The 19415-nt window shown below is 44.6% G+C and overlaps 1 protein-coding gene across 1 annotated transcript in view; it reads left to right on the top strand.

Annotated features, from left to right (window-relative positions):
- Nucleotides 1-19415, top strand: part of cntn1b (contactin 1b) — a 748714-nt gene that overhangs the window by 398211 nt on the left and 331088 nt on the right. The window contains exons 14-15 of the mRNA XM_078220219.1: nucleotides 1471-1598; nucleotides 7217-7392. Of these exons, the coding sequence (XP_078076345.1) occupies nucleotides 1471-1598; nucleotides 7217-7392 (304 nt within the window). The remainder of the gene's footprint in view (nucleotides 1-1470; nucleotides 1599-7216; nucleotides 7393-19415) is intronic.

Here is a 19415-nt window from a genome sequence, read left to right as displayed (position 1 = left end):
ACGGGCAATATCGACATCTGAGCTGATGACTGGGAGCGTGAGAGTGAGTGATGGCGTTCCTTCTTCATCACTGCCTTCCTGATCTTCCAGCACTGCCTGGGCAGGTTGCAATTCTTTTGTACCTGAAAGGAGAGATTTGTTGAGGAGAGTGGGAAGAAAACAAAGGGTGCCTGCTTACATCTGCAGCTAGCTTACCAGAAGAAAGAGTAGAATGAAGGGAAGTGGAATGCGAGATGGAAGATTAGGAATGAGCTGACTGTCATCAGGAATTGTTTTAGCCCTGCCACTGGCGCTGGCCTTAGTGATCACCACTCTAATGATGGCAAACATCATCTGCTCCGTAAGGGTGAGGACATGCCAGGCTGTCTGACCTCCACCAGTTATGTGCCTCAAGCGTTTCACCATCTTTGCCTGCAAGGGAGAGGGAAATGTGTTAGTGAGTGTGGTGCCATGTATTCGGGTGATATGGCTGTCATCGATGAATAGCTGGCGGTGAGTGTGCCAGCTGTGTGAGTGTGAGGCTTGCAGCAGTGCTAAGGGTGTGAGGGTGCAGTGAAGGGATGAAGGTGTGTGAGTCATGATTGATAGAGATTGTTGGTAGGTGAGTGAAGGAGTGTGGTGAGTTGAGCTGTGGCCAGTAGTTTCATGCCAGTAGAAAATAAATTCACTGACCTTGACCACTTGTGTGAGTTAATTGAACTACTTACAGCACTGTATCCAGCTATATTGTTGATGTTGACCTTGACAGTTCATTTCACCTCTCAGACTATGTTAGAAGGTCCTCCAGGACTCTAAGCAGAGGCTCTCTCTGCTTCTGTCCACTTTGTGTACCAAGGCCTCCAGCATTACATATGAGAACTTTGAATTTGTTGCACCAATATTCATTACTCCTCTTAGGTTGCTCTCTCTTCCCCCTTACACTTGCAGCACTTGCCTCAGTGGAATACGTCTCCCCTTTAAGAGATGCAGGCTGACATTCAGTAGTGCAGGCTAATTTTAATCCATACTAGCCTCGTATAATCTTGGAACCTTTGCTGAGATGGGCAGCCATTCAACAACAGGACACTGGGACTGCAAACTATTATGACGTACTTTTTCAGGTAGCATGACGTTTGCTGCTAGAATTGCAAGGAATGAGCATGGATTAATCACGTGTCCCACATGCCCATTTTCAGGGGCTGGTGTAAAAATGACCCAAACTTAATTGCCACAGATTGGTTAAAGTTTCTAATTCATTCTCATCTCCGGAAGGGATGCTTGATTTTTTTTTTTCGCTAATTGATTCATTTAATGGGAAACTTTTAGATAAATGAGAGAGAAAGAATTGGAAAAATGTTGATCGGATCAGACAGTGTAGAGTTAGAGGAGTTTTGCCTAGAGGACAAATACCATTGTAGACCAATTGGTTTCTGCGCAATCGAGTCTCCACAGTTTATCTTTGTAACTTGTCATGTGCTACATTAATTCTAGGATGTCCATTTGGTTCAATGGGACTCTGGAGATTCGTGATCTGTCTAAGGCTGATGAGGGAAGCTATACCTGCTTTGCTGAGAACAACAGAGGAAAAGCAAACAGCACTGGCACTCTTTCCGTGACAGGTAGGGGGAACAAAGTTTTGGGCTTCCTCAGTGCACTGGCATTTTTCACTCCAGACCTTGGACCTCTTATTTTAAATAAAAAATGTTGCTGTTAAAGTTTATTTACTAATGTCACAAGAAGGCTTACATTAGCACTGCAATGAAGCCACCGTGAAAATCCCCTAGTCGCCACACTCCTGTTAGGGTACGCTGAGGGAGAATTTAGCATGGCCAATGCACCTAACCAGAATGTCATTTGGACTGTGGGAGGAAACCGGAGCACCTGGAGGAAACACATGCAGACATGGGGAGAACATGCAGACTCCGCACAGACAGTGACCCAAGGCCAGGAATCGAACCCGGGTCCCTGGCGACGTGTGGCAGCAGTGCTAATCACTGTGCCACCGTGCCACCCCATTCTGCTGGGCATCTTTCCCTGAAACAGTCGTTCTTCCCTTATCTGCTGATACACAATATGCCTTTGTGCCAGTTTCCAAACGAAGGGGCAAACCGGCACAAGGGTCAACCCTCATACATAAAAGATTTTGGTAATCTGCTACTTTCTGATGCATAACTCCAAGACAAACTCAAAGTGGTGCAAAACTATATTGAAGCTCATGGAGTGATTCAGAAGCAGAACTCAGTGAAGAGTTTAAACTGAAGCCAATAGGGTAAAGAGAACCTCTCCTCTATATAGCCTGGCTTGATCTGAAGGTCACAATCCATTGTACTAAACATGCTCATAACAGAAAATGTTTCTCTCTATCCGCCATATTAATTCCTTTCAAAAATCTTTTTAAAAAAGCACAATCAAATCATCATTTAACCTTTTTTATTTCAGGGAATACAAGCCTAATTTATGTGACCTCTCATAAGTCAAACATTGGAACCCCTAGTAACTTTTTCATGAATCTGCTGTATACTGCCAGTATAGAATGTGCAGTGTCCAGAGCTTTATACAATACTCCATTACTGGTCTAACTAGCAGTAACAAAACTTCCTTGTTATATTTCCCTAACCCACCAGTTAACCAGGCTAACGTTCCACTTTTGTTTATTTCAACAAAAACAAACTGGCCTTCAATTTGCGTCCCAGGTCTGTTTTTCCTCTACCATCTTACATACCTGTGTTGAGACTCTTAGATGTCTCATTTTAAGGCTTTCTGCACATTTCATTTCTCAAGTTAGCATTCAAGTCTCCTGGTTCTTCTATTCAACATCTCCAAAGCTTGAGCATTTCTCCTAGTGTCTTGAAGCAAAGGCACAAGCTGCAGTCTGATAAGAGCATTCTGTATGTTTTAAGTATCACTTTAGAAAAATATATTAATTTCTTCAAGTTCACACATTGAACCTGTGAAATGGAGAACCAAAATCTCACATAGAACAACCTGTGCTCTAACATTGGTCAGAACATCCACTCAGCAGGGGGCGTCGTAAATGGAGGTACGCCAGAAGATTCACTGAGGTCCCCAAGAAGTCCAGAGGCAAGGTCTATGCAGGAATTGTCTGGATAGTTTAAACTTCCAATGGCCAATCACCCTGGAACTGGAACCAGCTGATACTCTAACTCTCTGAGCAAGATAGTTACCCGAGGAATGTCAGAAGAATTCAAACCACTTCGAGCTCCTGGGTAACCATAATACTGACACCTCCCCCTGCCAAACCCCCATGACTCCTCTCCTGACTCCCTGACACCCCTCCTCCAACCACTCCACCCCACCCCATCGATCACCTGACCCCCCTCAACTATCACCGTCCTTCCCGGTCCCTTCGTATCCGCTTACCTGAACATGCTTACGGGGTGTGGCTTCACTTCCCTAACGCTGCTGCCCTGCACTGGTAGAAATTTGGAGCTGCTGCACTGCACATTTCTCACCAGGCTTGGGATGGTAGATCAGGCATGGTGGCATAATGGTTAGCACTGCTGCCTCACAACGCCATGGTACTGGGTACAATTCCAGTCTTTGGTGACTGTGTGAAGTTTGCATGTTCTCCCCATGGGTTTCCTCTGGGTACTCCAATGAAAAGATTCTATGATTCTATGAAAGACAGGAAATGTGCAGCTCCCGACCTGAGTGAGTAGAAAGGAATGAATAGGAGTTCTGGGCCAATGAGTTAGATTCATGTTCCAGATTGGTGAAGCCTTTCCAGAAAAAAATGACTAAGTGAGAGATGTGATAATCAATGATTTGTTCAGATCAATGGTCACAGTGTTCATAAAGTTTCTCTCTTCACTCCAAGCATTTTCTTCCTTGATAGATTAACCCCAGCCACCCAACTTCACCACATTCCGCAGATCTTTCTCTCACCATCTCTTCCCCCTCACCTACCCAGCTTGTAACTACATCCCTCTGCCCTTCTCTCCAGGAGCACAACTAATGGTCTTCTCTACAGATTATAGAGTTTTCTTACACTGCATCCATGTGAGAGGTTTGCAATGGGATGTGTGCCCAGACGTTTGCACCACTTGTGAGAAATTGGCCATTGGGCAAGAGCATCCAACATTAACCCAATTGCCTGATGCCCCACACATCAAATCCTGTTCATTCATCACCCCTGAGCTCACTGACCTACGTTGGCCTCCAGGTCACTGAAGCGCTGATTTTAAAATTCACACCCCTGTGTATAAATCTCTCTGTGTATAAATCTCTCCACAGCCTTGCCTTTTCCCTATCTCTATGATCTCCTCCATCTATACATTCCTCCAGTGCTATCGTTGCGTGTATGCCCAATTTCCTTCATCCCACTATTAGCAGCCGAGCCTTCAGTCATTTAGAATCCAAGCTCTGGATTCTTTCTCTATTCCTCTCTCCTTTCCATTAATATCCTACTTAAAAGCTGTCTCTTTGAGGCTTTTTGTCACGTTTTCTTGTATCACTTTGCTTGGCTTTGCTAAGCTTGGCTTGGCATCAATCTTCTGTGAAGCACCTTGGCATGTTTTTCTCTGTTAAAAGCACGATATGTGGATGTGTGTGTGTTGTTATTCTGCTGCCATTCTTTGCCAGTAATAATTGAGTTGTTTTGGAATTCACAGTGTCAAAGTTCCTAACTCACTTCCTGCCACTTTCTAGTGCAATGTAATTATACAGAAGCACGTAATCATCATCCAGCATCTGGTCAAATCCCAATAAAATGGGAGCTAGTGCAAGCATAACTAGTTTGAGGAAGTGCGAACTTTATGGTGTAAAAACATAGGAATAACAAGAGGCAATTCTCAGAGAGGTTTAGCTTTAATAGTAAATGATTAAAATAAATTATGGTTTTAGCAATAAAGAATGCTGTTAGGCCCCATGTATCCGTGGCTGCTCTCTGCAAGAGCAACTCACCAAATGCCATTCCCCTGCCTTTTCCCCACAGCCCTTTTCTTCAGATTTGTGAAAGCCAGGATGAATCTGCTTCCACCACACTCTCAGACAGTGCATTCCAGATCCTACCCACCAGGAGAACAGTGCACACTTCTCTGATCTGCCTGCATAACTGAAGTTTTTCATCCCTAGAAGCATTCTCCTGAATCTTTTCTGTATCAGCTCTCATGTCTTCATATTCTTCCTAAAGTCATGGTGCCATGAACTGGATGCAATGCTAATATTACAAAAGGCAATGAAGAGCAGGGAGTTTGTCTGTAAACCCTACATTTAGATCTCAACACCTGCAGTGGGGTTCATGATCTTCCACTTGAACAATAGATGTTGAGCTAAACCACCTTGCCTCTATTATTCAGCTATGAATTCAAACCCTTTCCAAGCATTCCAGTTCAATGTGACAAACAATGACAGGAGTTGACTCTTAATTTTCTTAACAATCTTCTTTTATTTAACACTTTAGGTACCAAACTCAGTTGCAACTCTTTGACGGAACTTTAACTCTCAGCTGAACATTAACTCTTCACTGAGCAGTAACTCTTAACTGAACATTAACTCTAATTATTTAACTGAAAATAGATACTGCCCAGTTTAGAACAAAGTGGCCAGGTCTGTTCCCAATGTAGAATCTATCCTCGTGGTCTTCTCTGTCCTTCAAGGCACACTTCTTGCGAAGGTTGATCTCCAGAGTTATCGCTGGAGACAAAGCGCTGCACACCTCTCTTATCCACAAATTGTTTCAACTTTTCCAGAAAGTGCTCTGGCACCTAGCCAATTGGGGTGACCGGAAACTGATCACATTGCTCGAACAGCCAATGGAATTACTTGTAAATGACTCCATAATGCTTGGTTCGGATAGCATGTAGCTCACATCACTTTCACCCAAACTTTGTTGCCACAGAGTCTAGCTCCAGCTGAACAACTCCCCATATTTGGTCAACACAGGAAACTTCAGATCACATTTCTCAGACCAGGTCATGGCTCACAGTAACTCTGCAGCCTGCCTCTGTTTTTACTTATATCTTGACCAAAAGTCCCAGCATGCTTAACTCTGTTACACCTGCTCTTTAAAGCCAATATTGCCATTATTGTTGTTACGATCATTCTTGTAGTTATTCTTTCTCAGTCTACACCGCATAGAGTGTATTTAATCTAGGGAAGTCTCTCTGAAGAGGATAACCTGGGCCTTGTCTAGTACACAATTCCTCATCATTTAGATGAGACATGCAATCGAAGCCGTGCCTGTCTACCCGATCGATGTAAAAATATCCCGGGGCATTATTTCAAGAGCTTGAAGTTTTCCCAGTATTCTAGGTTTTTTCCAGTATATTTCTCCATCAGCCATAAACACGGGAAAGCAGCAAAGCAAGGTAGCTCCTTATTAATGTCCCCGCCTAGTCACTCGGGGGAACTGAGGTTTGATTCTCCGACAGATTACCCCGACGGCTTCCCGCTATGGTGTTTTGAAATGACATCTTCGAGTGCATCGCAGGCGAGGCTTCCCGCCTGGCCCATTACAACCAGCACAGCACCATCAGCTCCCGGGAGATCCAGACCACCGTGCGCCTGCTGCTGCCCAGGGAACTGGTCAAACACACCATGTCGGAGGGGACAAAGGCACCAAATGCACCATCTCTAACATCTCCAACTAAAACTGTACAATGCACTGAGAAAATACACAGAAACACTAAAAAATAAACAGTTTAAATAGTTGTTCATTCAGTTTATGGGACCTTACTGTGCTCCAATTGGCTTCTATATTGGCATGAACTGCACTTCAAACACAATCGACTGCCAATGAAGTGTTTTTGTTATACAAATGTTAGTCTGTTCATTACCTATCGCTCTGACTTAGTCTATCCCAGCAAATATTTTTAAATTATTTCTCTCATAAACCTGTGACAGAGATGATGAGGATAAGTGCTATGTCTCTCTTTAAACACAGCTCGGACCCTTGCGGTTTTGTATGACATCTGAATCCAGAAGTTAATGTTGCTCGTGTTACTTTGATTTGAATTTGATTTTGATTTGATTTGATTTATTATTGTCATATGTATTAGTATACAATGAAAAGTATTGTTTCTTGCACACTATACAAAGCATACTGTACATAGAGAAGAAAAGGAGAGGGTGCAGAATGTAGTGTTACGGTCATAGCTAGGGTGTATATCAAGTAGTGCCTTGATTACACTTTCACATGATGTTTTGGCTGCTGCTTGAAAGGGTTTTCAAGATGTTGAGATGTTGTAAATATGATTTGATTCCTCTGTCATTTCAGAGCCCACCAAAATCACCCTTGAACCATCAAACATCGATATCACCATGGGCGAAAATGGCACCATGGAGTGCCATGCATCCCACGATCCCACATTGGACCTTGCATTTGTCTGGTCAACCAATGGCTACCCTATTGACTTTGAGAAAGAGAAAGACTACATGGATCGCAATGTACTGGTGAGTGACCAAAAAAAACGCCCATGGCTAATGCAGACCTGAACTCTCTGCATTTGAACAACATTCTCATCACATGTTTGAACTATAATTGAAGACCAGATCAACTACCTTCCATCCAGAATATGGCACATTAATGTTTGAGCAATCACAATTAGGATTTAATGTTCTCCTCATCAATGTCCAACTGGACTGATTGTGACTGCCTGAAGGAATCGGAGGAAGAATTTCGAAACTTTCTTCATTCCATATTTGCCTTAGGATATGTTTTCTGTTTTTTTAAGTTGCCTCTCCCAGAAAAATGCATGGCTACTGGGATAGTCAGGATAGTCCACACATCATTGTGTGTTTGGATCAAACTTTGTGAATCAACTCCTGTTTTCCTTCCTATGTTCATATGTTCGCATGCATTATGAGTGAGAAATGGTTTTGTGGCCATTAACTGCTGTGTTTCCTTTCGTCATGAACATTTGGTCCTGTTTGTACCTCTTCCACACATTCGTACACAGTCACTTTCTTTGTGCCCACTGCTGTTTCTGTTGCTTTGGATGGATAACTCGGGGGGGGGGGGGGGGGGGGGTGGATTTTTCCCAAGCAAGGGAGGCAGGTTTGCGAGGCTGCGGGGAGTTAAATCCCTCTGCTCCTGTGCATGTTGCAGCCTCGAAAAAAACCCACTTGGTCCATTGCAACACATACCAGGGTCCTGTTCTTTAGATCCAGAGGTGGGGTGCTACTGCCATGTATGTCTTCAGCAAAGACCACTCCAGCTGTCAATGGGTCTCCAAAGAGCTGCAGGTCCCAGTTTTTCAGCAGGAATTACTCTTTGAAAGCAGCACCGTGATGTGAATCAGTCTCTGAAGGAGATCTTGCTATAATATTCCAGTCAGGCAGCTGCTAGACAGGTGCTAGTAGCCGTAACTAGCATCTTACAGCTGGTTCTGTTAATGAGTTTCCATTTTCACATAGACTAATGGGTATTGTATTACTGGTGAACTATGTGGCCAGTCACAAGGGGAACTGTGTCTGATCCCTTCCAGTCTAGGGGAAGAAAGTGCGACATGTGGGATTAATTGGTGTGAGGGGGTATTTTATGCTCCCGTAATTTAGTTTATTCACTGTGCCTGAGTTACAAACTGTACATGGTTCTCTCCATCCTGTCTGCAACTATCTCCCTTCCTTATTACTCATAGTATTTTGTTGTATACACTCAATAAGACCGATCATTATATCATGTGATTTGAAATGTATATTCAGCTGTTGCTGACGTGGAGGCGTTAGAGAGAGTGCAGAGAAGGTTTACCAGGATGTTGCCTGGTATGGAGGGTCTTAGCTATGAGGAGAGATTGGGTAAACTGGGGTTGTTCTCCCTGGAAAGACGGAGAATGAAGGGAGATCTAATAGAGGTGTACAAGATTATGAAGGGGATAGATAGGGTGAACGGTGGGAAGCTTTTTCTCAGATCAGAAGTGACGTTCACGAGGGGTCACGGGCTCAAGGTGAGAGGGGCGAAGTATAACTCAGATATTAGAGGGATGTTTTTTACACAGAGGGTGGTGGGGGCCTGGAATGCGCTGCCAAGTAGGGTGGTGGAGGCAGGCACGCTGACATCGTTTAAGACTTACCTGGATAGTCACATGAGCAGCCTGGGAATGGAGGGATACAAACGATTGGTCTAGTTGGACCAAGGAGCGGCACAGGCTTGGAGGGCCGAAGGGCCTGTTTCCTGTGCTGTACTGTTCTTTGTTCTTTGTTGCGTGGAGCTATCTGAAACAGGCCTTCGAACATTCAAAAGACTGACTCGTCTGCCAAACCTTCTCCTTTAAGGCCATCATTCCTTTTACAGGCATACTCCTGGCTCCCAGATTGGCTGTGGGATTGGCAGAGGGCCCGAGAGCTTGGCACCATGAACAGGGCCCTTCGATTTGGCTCTGCAATAGAACAGAAGCCAGGGGTTTGGATGGCATGATGGGTGACTCTGGTGGATGAGGGACGTACCAGGGGTTGGTGAATGTCCCGAGTCCAGCAGTGCTGGGGAATGAATCCATTCCATGGCAGTTCTGGCACCACTGCGAAGCTTTTGGCAATATCTACAGGCGAGGGAAGGATCAACGGAGAGAAAACAGGGATTCTACCTTAATGGGTGTGTTTTTAATTACCATAAAGTGTAGCATGTCAACAAACGCACATCATGCCCACAATTGCGCCCATTTGCTCTCGTCTTCCTCTGATGATTTGAGACTTTTTAATGTATGTTTGTTTTCCCCTTTCGTGAACCCCGCAAATAAGTTTTGGAAATAATTGTGGGATAGATTTAAGTGATGGGGTTCCTGCTCTCTCACTGTAACCTGGGTTAAGAGAGGAGAAATGGTGGTAGTGAGGTGACAGCAAGAGCTTGGAAGAGCTCAATGTGTTTACTGCTGATCGCTGTCCACCCCACACAAAATCTTCTCCGCTGAAAGCCAGCTCACTTCCCGTGAGTGAGCACGGCCATCAGTGGATAAACCACAGGACACAAAAGGTGAAAGGAAACATGCTGATGGTTGGATCTGAGAACGGTTGTGCTTAAAATCAAAATCCAGATCCGTGATTTCTTCTTATATAGGAACAGGAGAAGGTCATTCAGCCCATTGAACCTATTCTGCCATTCAATTAGATCATGGCTGATCTGTGGCCTAACTCCATATACCTGCCTTTGGCCCATATCCTTTAATACCTTTGATATAATAATTGAGATCTGTGCCCCTCTGACAGCATATTGCAGTTTGGTTTCCTTACCCATATATGAAGCATGTAGGAGCTGACAGTGACCTGGCAGATTCCTAGTCATTATGTAAAAAAAATACAAGCAGAAGATTTGTAGGTGCCACCAGTAATATCAGCAATAACTTCTTGTGATAAAACATCTGAAGGCGCTTCACCAGAAAACTATAAAGCAACATTTGACCCCGAATCACATAAGGAAATATTGGAGCAGACGACCGAAGACTTGCCCAAAATAGAGGCAGGTGATGGCCTAGTGGTACTATCGCTAGATTATTAATCCAAAAGCTCAGCTAATGTTGTGGGGACCCGGGTTCGAATCCCGCCATGGCAAATGGTGGAATTTGAATTCAGTAAATAAAATCTGGAATTAAGAATCTATTGTCGGAAAATCCCATCTGGTTCACTAATGTCCTTTAGGGAAGGAAATCTATCATCTGGTCCACCTATCTGGTCTGCCCCACAGACCCACAGCAATGTGGTTGATTCTCAACTGCCCTCCAAGGGCAACTAGGGATGGGCAATAAATGCTGGCCCAGCCAGCAATGTCCATGTCCCACAAATGAATAAAAATGAAGTAAAAAGAATAAAAAGGGAGCAACTTGCAGGAAAGAGAGGTATAGGGTGAAGGGTATTCCAGAGCTTGGAGCCTAGGCTTTTGAAGGCCCGGCCACCAGTGGAGCATTGAGGGGCTGGAGCAAACTATGGAGATATGGATGTGGAGAGATTTGAAAACAAGGATTTTAATGTCAAAATACTATTTGATCGGGAAATTTGTGCTGATGTTGAACAAGCATTGGGAGACAGCGGCGGAGTCGAGAGGTGATGCTGAGGTAGAACTGGGTGCATGTGGCAACTAAGTCTGTGCTTTTGGACACTGCTGCCAAGGGCAGCATGTTGATGAGAAATAGGAGGGGACCAAGAGATAATGGAACCGGGTGGGTGCAGTCCCACACAGCTGGGTGACAGTGGAGAAAGGTGATGGTGGAAGATAGCATGGTCTGCTGTGTCAAACCTGCAGACAGGCCAAGAAGGAAAAAGAGATAGCTTACCTTTATCACAAATTCATCTCTTGGTGACTATTTTAATTTGATGGCCTCTTGCGTCTGTGTCTGTCAAAACCTTACATAATTTAAAACATCTCGACTAGATCTCCCCTTGAGAGAAAAGTGACCTGGCCTGTTTATCCTTTTCTGATACATACAACCTCACACTTTCAGTCTCTCCAGTGCTTCCATATATTTTGTATAATATGGCGACCAGAACAGGCCTCCAAATATGTTCTAATTAAAGTTTGTTGCATGTTTTAGCACAACTTCCTACTTTAAAATTCTATCCCTCCTGGAAATAAATCTGAGTGCATGGTTTGCTTTTTTAAAAAATGTCAACATTAATCTGCCTCTCAATTTCTAGTCATTTGCGTAATAGTGCTCCCAGACCTCTTTGCTCCTTGGCCCAATTAGATTCTAATTTTACAAGTTGTGTATGATTTATTTTGTTTATGGAAGTTTAATAACCACACACTTATCTGTGTTGAAATTCATTAGCTGATTATTTGCCAATTCTGCAAGTTTACTTTTAGGCACCAGAGAACTTTGGCCTAGTTCATATGTCACTAGAGCAACGTGAAATCTGACGTTCAGTGTTGGCATGTGGGGAAGTGGAAGGTTCCTTTCCGTGTGAGATGTTAGTGAATCAGTTGGTTCTTTTGATGCATTCATCTTTCAGTGTCAGCCCACCGATTTATTCCATTGGGCCCGAGGCCCCCAAGGCTTTCTCACTACTATGGGCAATTTAACAAATTAAATCGAGGCTGGATATGTACAGCCTTTGGCTTAGGCAACTTTCACTGGTGTGAACTTTGACCCCATGGGCAGAGTGATTGTCGAGGTCACTGGCAGTATGGTAACTTGGGCCCACTCAGTCTTGGCTGTGGACACTGATGTCTCGTTACCTCAGACTAAATCCCGAGTGTGAAGAGGATGAACTGAGAGGAAAACCTGAAGAGGTTTGCGTTTTTGATAATCCGGATAGGCTGTAGCCAAGTGGAACCTCAGCAAAATGTTTGAATGGAACCGGTAAGAAACTAGGACTTGGTGGCAGAAATTGAAATGAATGAATAGTAACTTAGAACAGATACCAGGATAACCTCCAATACTTTTCATTGACAGACATCTATAATGTTCTTTTAAGGTAATCAAGTCATAAAACACCGATTTATAAAGAAAAATGATTTTATTATGGAGGAGTCGATGTGCTGGATGATCTTCTCATCTTTAATTTCGCCAGTATTCTTACAGTTTGTGTGTCAGCTGAAGATTCCCTCAAGATGCAGCTTCATCATCCATTCGTTTAACCCCAGCTGCAGCTCTCTGACCAGCGTTTGAAAAAGAATCCATACAGAGCTTGTTGCTACAGAAATGCTTCTTTGCAAAGCAACTTATGATACTTGCCTTCATTCTATCACCGCACCACCCCACCCCCCCCGACTTCCCCGTATCACCTTAGCCCTTCTTAAAGGAGCAGTCACCAACATGCCTAAGTTTCTTCAAGGAACCCTATTTGTACTGTATAGGTTGTAAGCATACTGTTCTTTCTTAGATGTTGCCATCCCTTTTTCCTTCTCCTTTCTTTTGTGTGAGCTGGGAAAAGTCAGGGGAATGTATTTATAAATGGTCCACCAAGCAGTGAAGCAGGAAGATGAAGTCTAATTTCTCCCTTCATGTTTTCTCTCGGGAATGCCGCAAAGAACATGAATTGAGTCCAGAAATTGCAGCCAAATCCAGGAAGCAATATCTCTGTTTGCCGAGTACAATGTAGAACAACACAAAACATGTATAAAATTTGGGGCCTTTAATACATTTAGAAATAAATCCTTTTGATGCAAGATTACAATCGGTCGATGCAAAATGATGGCATCATTTCAAGACTATTGCAAGTGACTGGGATTATTTCTGGGTCCTGACCTGCTTTGCTGATGCAATGCTATTTTAATATGCAAAGCCACTGACTGGGCCAGAGGAGGGTGTGGTTCCCAATTGGTGGCACTATTTCTAGATGGGAACAGACTCTGGAGGGAGAATCTCAAAGGAAGATAGTCGTGATGAGTGAGCTTGCTGTTGCCTTACTGATTGGAGGAGGCAGCTGAGGGCTGCAGCCTCACAGTGCAGACAAGTGGCCACACGACCTGTCACAGGGTATTTGACCCATGATGCCAACTTTGAACAACCATTTGAGCACCTCAGTTTCAATATCACTTTTCTCTTCAGCAACAACATCACATTGTGTGTCCCCGCGGTGCTCCCAGTAGGCATGCATCAAACCACTCCCTCTTCACATTCGCCACTTTGAAAACCTCTGTCTCCTTCCTCTCCAACCCATTAACAAGATTAAGTTAATCGGAGGCATGCATGTTGGCGCTTTCCTCTGCCCTCCTGCACCCTCGCTTTGAATATTGTGGCATGTTCTGGAGACTCTGGAAGACTGACACATGCACACCATCCCGGAGCGCTGTTTGCAAAGTACACCTGCACCCAGCCTTGCATCCACAACCATTTCTAAATCCAGCTCCCTCACTCAGTAACTGCGGTGTCACCTAACTGCTCCCTCAGGCTTGTGTGACAAGCCCCAGAAGCAGAGAAATTGGATTGATCGGAGTCACAGTAAATGGTTGGGCCTGCAGATAATGAGGGTCATCTGGCATCCATTTTTGAAACATCAACCTTGCCCCCATGTTTGGCTTCAAACAGAGCTTGCCCATGAGTAAATCTCACTGCTCAGTTTCTACCCCTTGGCAGTTTAACATCAGCACCATTTAGTTTAATTTAGGTTTGACAAGAACACAATATCATAACTTTCTTTCAATTGCTAGCTCATTGGAAATGAGGCCAAACAGACCAAGGTTTGGTATCCGAGAAAGAAAAAGTAGTATAACGGGGATATAAGAATACTGGTCCAAACTGTTTCTTCCTTCTGGGGCACACTCATGCACACGTGCAGGCACACACACAGCCGCACACAATCACTGTCACTGAGTCAAAATCCTGGAACTCCCTAACAGGACTGTGGGTGTACCTACACCACGTGGGCTGCAGTGATTCAAAAAGGCAGCTCACCAACATTTCAATTTCTTCAACAGCACTTTCCAAATCCACAACCTCTACTACCAGGAAGGTCAAGGGCAGCAGATGTTTCAAAATACCACCACATATAGGTTCCCCTCCAAGCCACATGCCATCCTGACTTGGAACTATTCTGGCATTCCTTCACTGTCACTGGGTCAAAATCCTGGAAGACCTGTGGGAAAAGCAACACCACATAAGAACATAAGAACTCGGAGTAGGCCATCTGGCCCCTTAAGCCTGCTCCGCCATTCAGTAAGATCATGGCTGAGCTTTTTGTGGACTCAGCTCCACTTACCCGCCCGCTCACTATAACCCTTAATTCCTTTACTGTTCAAAAATTTATCTATCCTTGCCTTAACAACATTCAATGAGGTAGCCTCAACTGCTTCACTGGGCAGGGAATTCCACAGATTCACAATCCTTTGTGTGAAGAAGTTCCTCCTCAACTCAATCCTAAATCTGGTCCCCCTTATTTTGAGACCATGCCCCCTAGTTCTAGTTTCACCTGCCAGTGGAAACAACTTCCCTGTTTCTAACTTATCTATTCCCTTCATAATCTTACATGTTTCTATAAGATCTCCCCTCATTCTTCTGAATTCCAATGAGTATAGCCCCAGACTACTCAGTCTCTCCTCATAAGCCAAACCTCTCAACTCCGGAATCAACCTAGTGAATCTCTCTGTACCCCCTCCAGTGCCAGTATATCCTTTCTCAAATAAGGAGACCAAAACTGTGCACAGTACTCCAGGTGTGGCCTCACCAGCACCTTATACAGCTGCAACATAACCTTGCTGTTTTTAAACTCCATCCCTCTAGCAATGAAGAACAAAATTCCATTTGCCTTCTTAATTACCTGCTGCACCTGCAAACCAACTTTTTGTGATTCATGCACAAGGACACCCAGGTCCCTCTGCACAGCAGCATGCTGCAATTTTTTATCATTTAAATAATAGTCCAGTTTGCTGTTATTCCTACCAAAATGGATGACCTCACATTTACCAACATTGTATTCCATCTGCCAGACCCTCACCCACTCACTTAGACTATCTATATCCCTTTGCAGACTTTCAGCATCCTCTGCACACTTTGCTCTGCCACTCATCTTAATGTCGTCTGCGAACTTTGACACACTACACTTGGTCCCCAACTCCAAATCATCTATGTAAATCGTAAACAATTGCGGTCCCAACACTGACCCCTGAGACGCACCACTAGTCACTGATCGCCAACCAGAAAAACACCCATATACCCCTACTCTTTGCTTTCTGTTAGTTAACCAATCCTCTATTCATGCTAATACATTACCCGTAACACCGTGCACCTTCATCTTATGCAGCAGCCTTTGGTGCAACACCTTGTCAAATGCCTTCTGGAAATCCAGATACACCACATCCACAGGTTCCCCATTGTCCACTGCGCACGTAATGTTCTCAAAGAATTCCACCAAATTAATCAAACATGACCTGCCCTTCATGAACCCGTACTGCGTCTTTCCAATGGGACAATTTATATCCAGATGTCTTGCTATTTCTTCCTTGATGATAGATTCAAGCATTTTCCCTCCTACAGAAGTTAAGCTAATCGGTCTATCGTTACCCACCTTTTGTCTACCTCCTTTTTTGAACAGTGGCGTCACATTTGCTGTTTTCCAATCCGGAAATGGACTGTGGCAGTTCTAAAGGACACCTATCGCCTCCTCAGGGGCAGTTAGGGAAGGGTAATAAATGCTGGCCTCGCCAGTGACACCCAATCTGTGAAAGAATCAAGACAACTCACGTTCTCTCTCAGGCGCTCTCGCACATCCACTCGCACACACTGCACACGCCCTCTCACACACAAACACACACTCGCACTCAGTGAATTGTGTCCCAGAAGATTCCAGCTTTCTGTAGTTGACTTCAAATTAATTTTTCATTCACTTTAATGGAATAATCGGCACCTCTGTTTTGAATCTGGTGCTCACAAGCATTTGGTCCAATGACCTTTTTTATTCTCTCTCACTTGTGTCTTCTCCTCATTTACTCCACTCTTCCTTTGCCTTGATTGGGTGTATGTCAAAGGCACCTCATAGGGCAGGATTTCTGGCCATCTTCGCCCTAAAACCGGAAACTCCCGGCCGAGCTCAACGGACCTTTGCATGGTCCATCCCCCGCCTGCCTCGATTCCCATGGCGGGTAGGACGGGAAAATTCCCCCCATTGAGTACTAGAGCTTTACAGCACAGAAAGAGGCCCTTCAGTCCATCATGTCTGCGCTGGCCATCAAACACCTATCTATTCAAATCCCATTTTCCAGCACTTAGTCCGTGTTCATGTTTGGCTCTTTACTGAGACTGCGACCTTTTAGAGGAACTTCAGTTCAGTTAAACCCGGGTCTCTTGAGAAATACTACATTACAACACTGACTCCTTTTAGAAAAAGCACCAAATTGGCTGTGAAGCACTTTGGGGCATTCTGATGTTGTGCAAGATGCTACATAAATTCAGGCTCTTTATTTTCTATTGGAAAAACACTGGATTTAAAAAAAAAACCTCACTCTCCCTTTGATCGGCTACAACATCAGCCACACTGCGAGGAATTTAGTGTCATATTTGTTCACTCAGTCAGGGCCCAGCAGATGGCGCTGTTTCCTTGTATCTGAAGCCATAATGGTGATTGCTTAGCCGCAACATCGGATGCTCTGTTCTGGGAATCTGTTCAGTAAATTCTGCACTAGAAGTCAAAGTAGACACAGCCACCGTTATAGTGCGGAATGTTCCAACTCCCTGGATGTACCTTGTTGCTGGGAGCATAAGATTAATAACTTTACTCCAATTGAGGCAAGAACTTGCATTTTATTAATTTATTAATTTCCAGAGTGTGGATGTCGCCAACAGTGCTGGTGTTTATTGCCTATCCCTAGGTGCCCCTGAGAAGGTGGTGGTGAGCTGCCTTCTTGAACCCCTGCAGTCCGTGTGATGAAGGTATTTGTTCAAATGCTGTAGGGGAGGGAGTCCTCGAATTTTGACCCAGGAATAGTGTGCCATTTCCAATCCATGACACCTTCCATATCTTCATGATCTCCTAAAATGCGATCTTTCGCAACAATCAGTAGAGGGAAGCCAGGAGCCGCTGATATGTTTAAGGTGTGGATGGGCCAGTAATAAGTGACAGGATGTCTGTATTGTGTTGCCTTCTTGGTGATGTTGCACTCCATTAATAGCATAGTCGGAATGATTAGCTTGCCACCTGAATGGTACATTGGAATTTTCATTATTCACAGCTCTGGACGTAGCAATGCTGATTATATATCAACATTTTCACAAGACAGCCTGAGCACATTCCTCCATTTGTTGTGCGTGTTTCACCGCCTTGTCTAAGTATCACAGTCGCAAGGATTGAACCAAGTGTAATGGAGTGGAGGCAAATTACCAATGTCTGTCAACTGAGGAAAGCAGCACCCCCAAGAAGGCAGATAACACGGCTGGAATTCTCCCAAAACATTTTGAAGTGTCGAATTTGTGTGAAAGCCAATTGTCCCTCATTCACTCCAGCGGGGTCGGGCCACTATCTCCAAAAAATGAGGAGCTACTATAAATCCTACTGGAGTGAAATACTCCTGGCGGGGTGGCAGAGGCGAGTGGGCTCAGAGACTTCAGTCCCAGGCTCGCTAATAGGATTTAAAATATATGGTAATGAGTATTTCCATAATTTATGCATCTCCCTGCCACTTTCCGGCATGGAGTTGACGCCGCTGGAAACCAGGTGCTGGGAGACACTAGCGGGCCAGGACGCCCAGCGAGGAGTCCGGGCATCGGGCGCCACTGGAATCTCCCAAAAAAATCTCCAAAACAAATGAGAGGAATGGGAGAATCCCCCGCCCCCCCCCACACACACACACACACACACACACACAGTTTAAAGCTTGTTTATTAGTGTCGCGAATAGGTTTACAACACTGCAATTAAGTTACTGTGGAAATCTCCTAGTCGCCACACTCCGACACCTGTTTGGGTGCATTGATGGAGAATTTAGCATGGCCAATCCACCTAACTAGCACGCCTCTCGGACTGTGGGAAGAAACTGGAGCACCTGGAGGAAACCAAAGCTGACATGGGGAGAACGTGCAGACTTCGCACAGATAGTGACCAAAGGCAGGAATCGAACCCGGGCCCCTGGCGCTGTGAGGCAGCACTGTGCCACCATGCTGTCCTGAAATGAAGCAGAGTAGGTATTTGCACTGTAACTCATAGTCGCAGTTAATCTTGACTTTACCCTTGATTGAGTTACTCAACAGCATAAGCTGATTTTAATTTACTCCTTGTAAAATGTAATGATGAGGTTGAAGTGGATTAGGAGTCTGTCCTTTTGCCTCTGAAACCTCAGTTCTCATCCGCCACAGACTGAAGGGGTGAAATTTGGATCTGTATTCTCGCCCTCAGCTGAAGTCAATTAGCCAGCCTCACTCCCTTCTCCCACCGTAAAGCATTGGCCCTAACTTGGCATACTCGGGTATGCTACAAATCTCCAGAAAAGCAGCGTTCCTCCATCTCTGCACCCCTGTGCGGCTCTCTCATCCATTGGTGGCTGTGCCTGCAGCTGACTAGCCCAAAACTCTGAATTCTTTCCCTAAACTTTTCCATCTCTCTCTTCTCCTTTAAAAGACTCCTTAAAACTTCTCTTTTTGACCAAGTAGTTCTAATAGACCATGAAGTGTTTTAGAATCATAGAAACCTTACAGTGCAGAAGGAGGCCATTCAGCCCATTGAGTCTCCCTGCCCCACCTTATCCCTGTAACCTTGCATATTTACCATGGGGGCGGCACGGTGGCATAGTGGTTAGCACTGCTGCCTCACAATGCCAGCGACCCGGGTTCGATTCGCACTTGGGTCACTGTATGTGCGGAGTTTGCACTTTCTCCCTGTTTCTGCATGGATTTCCGCCCACAGTCCAAAAAGACTGATTAGGTAGATTGGCCATGCTAAATTCTCCCTCTGTGTATCTAAACAGGCGCCGGAGTGTGGCGACTAGGAGGTTTTCACAGTAACTTCATTGCAGTATTAATGTAAGCCTACTTGTGACACTAATAAATAAACTTTAATATACACATCTTGGGACACTAAGGGGCAATCTTTTAGCATGGCCAATCCACCTAACCTGCACAT

Source organism: Mustelus asterias, chromosome 9, assembly GCF_964213995.1.
Source record: "Mustelus asterias chromosome 9, sMusAst1.hap1.1, whole genome shotgun sequence".
NCBI lineage: Eukaryota > Metazoa > Chordata > Chondrichthyes > Carcharhiniformes > Triakidae > Mustelus > Mustelus asterias.
This window is presented reverse-complemented; position numbering and strand designations above follow the sequence as displayed.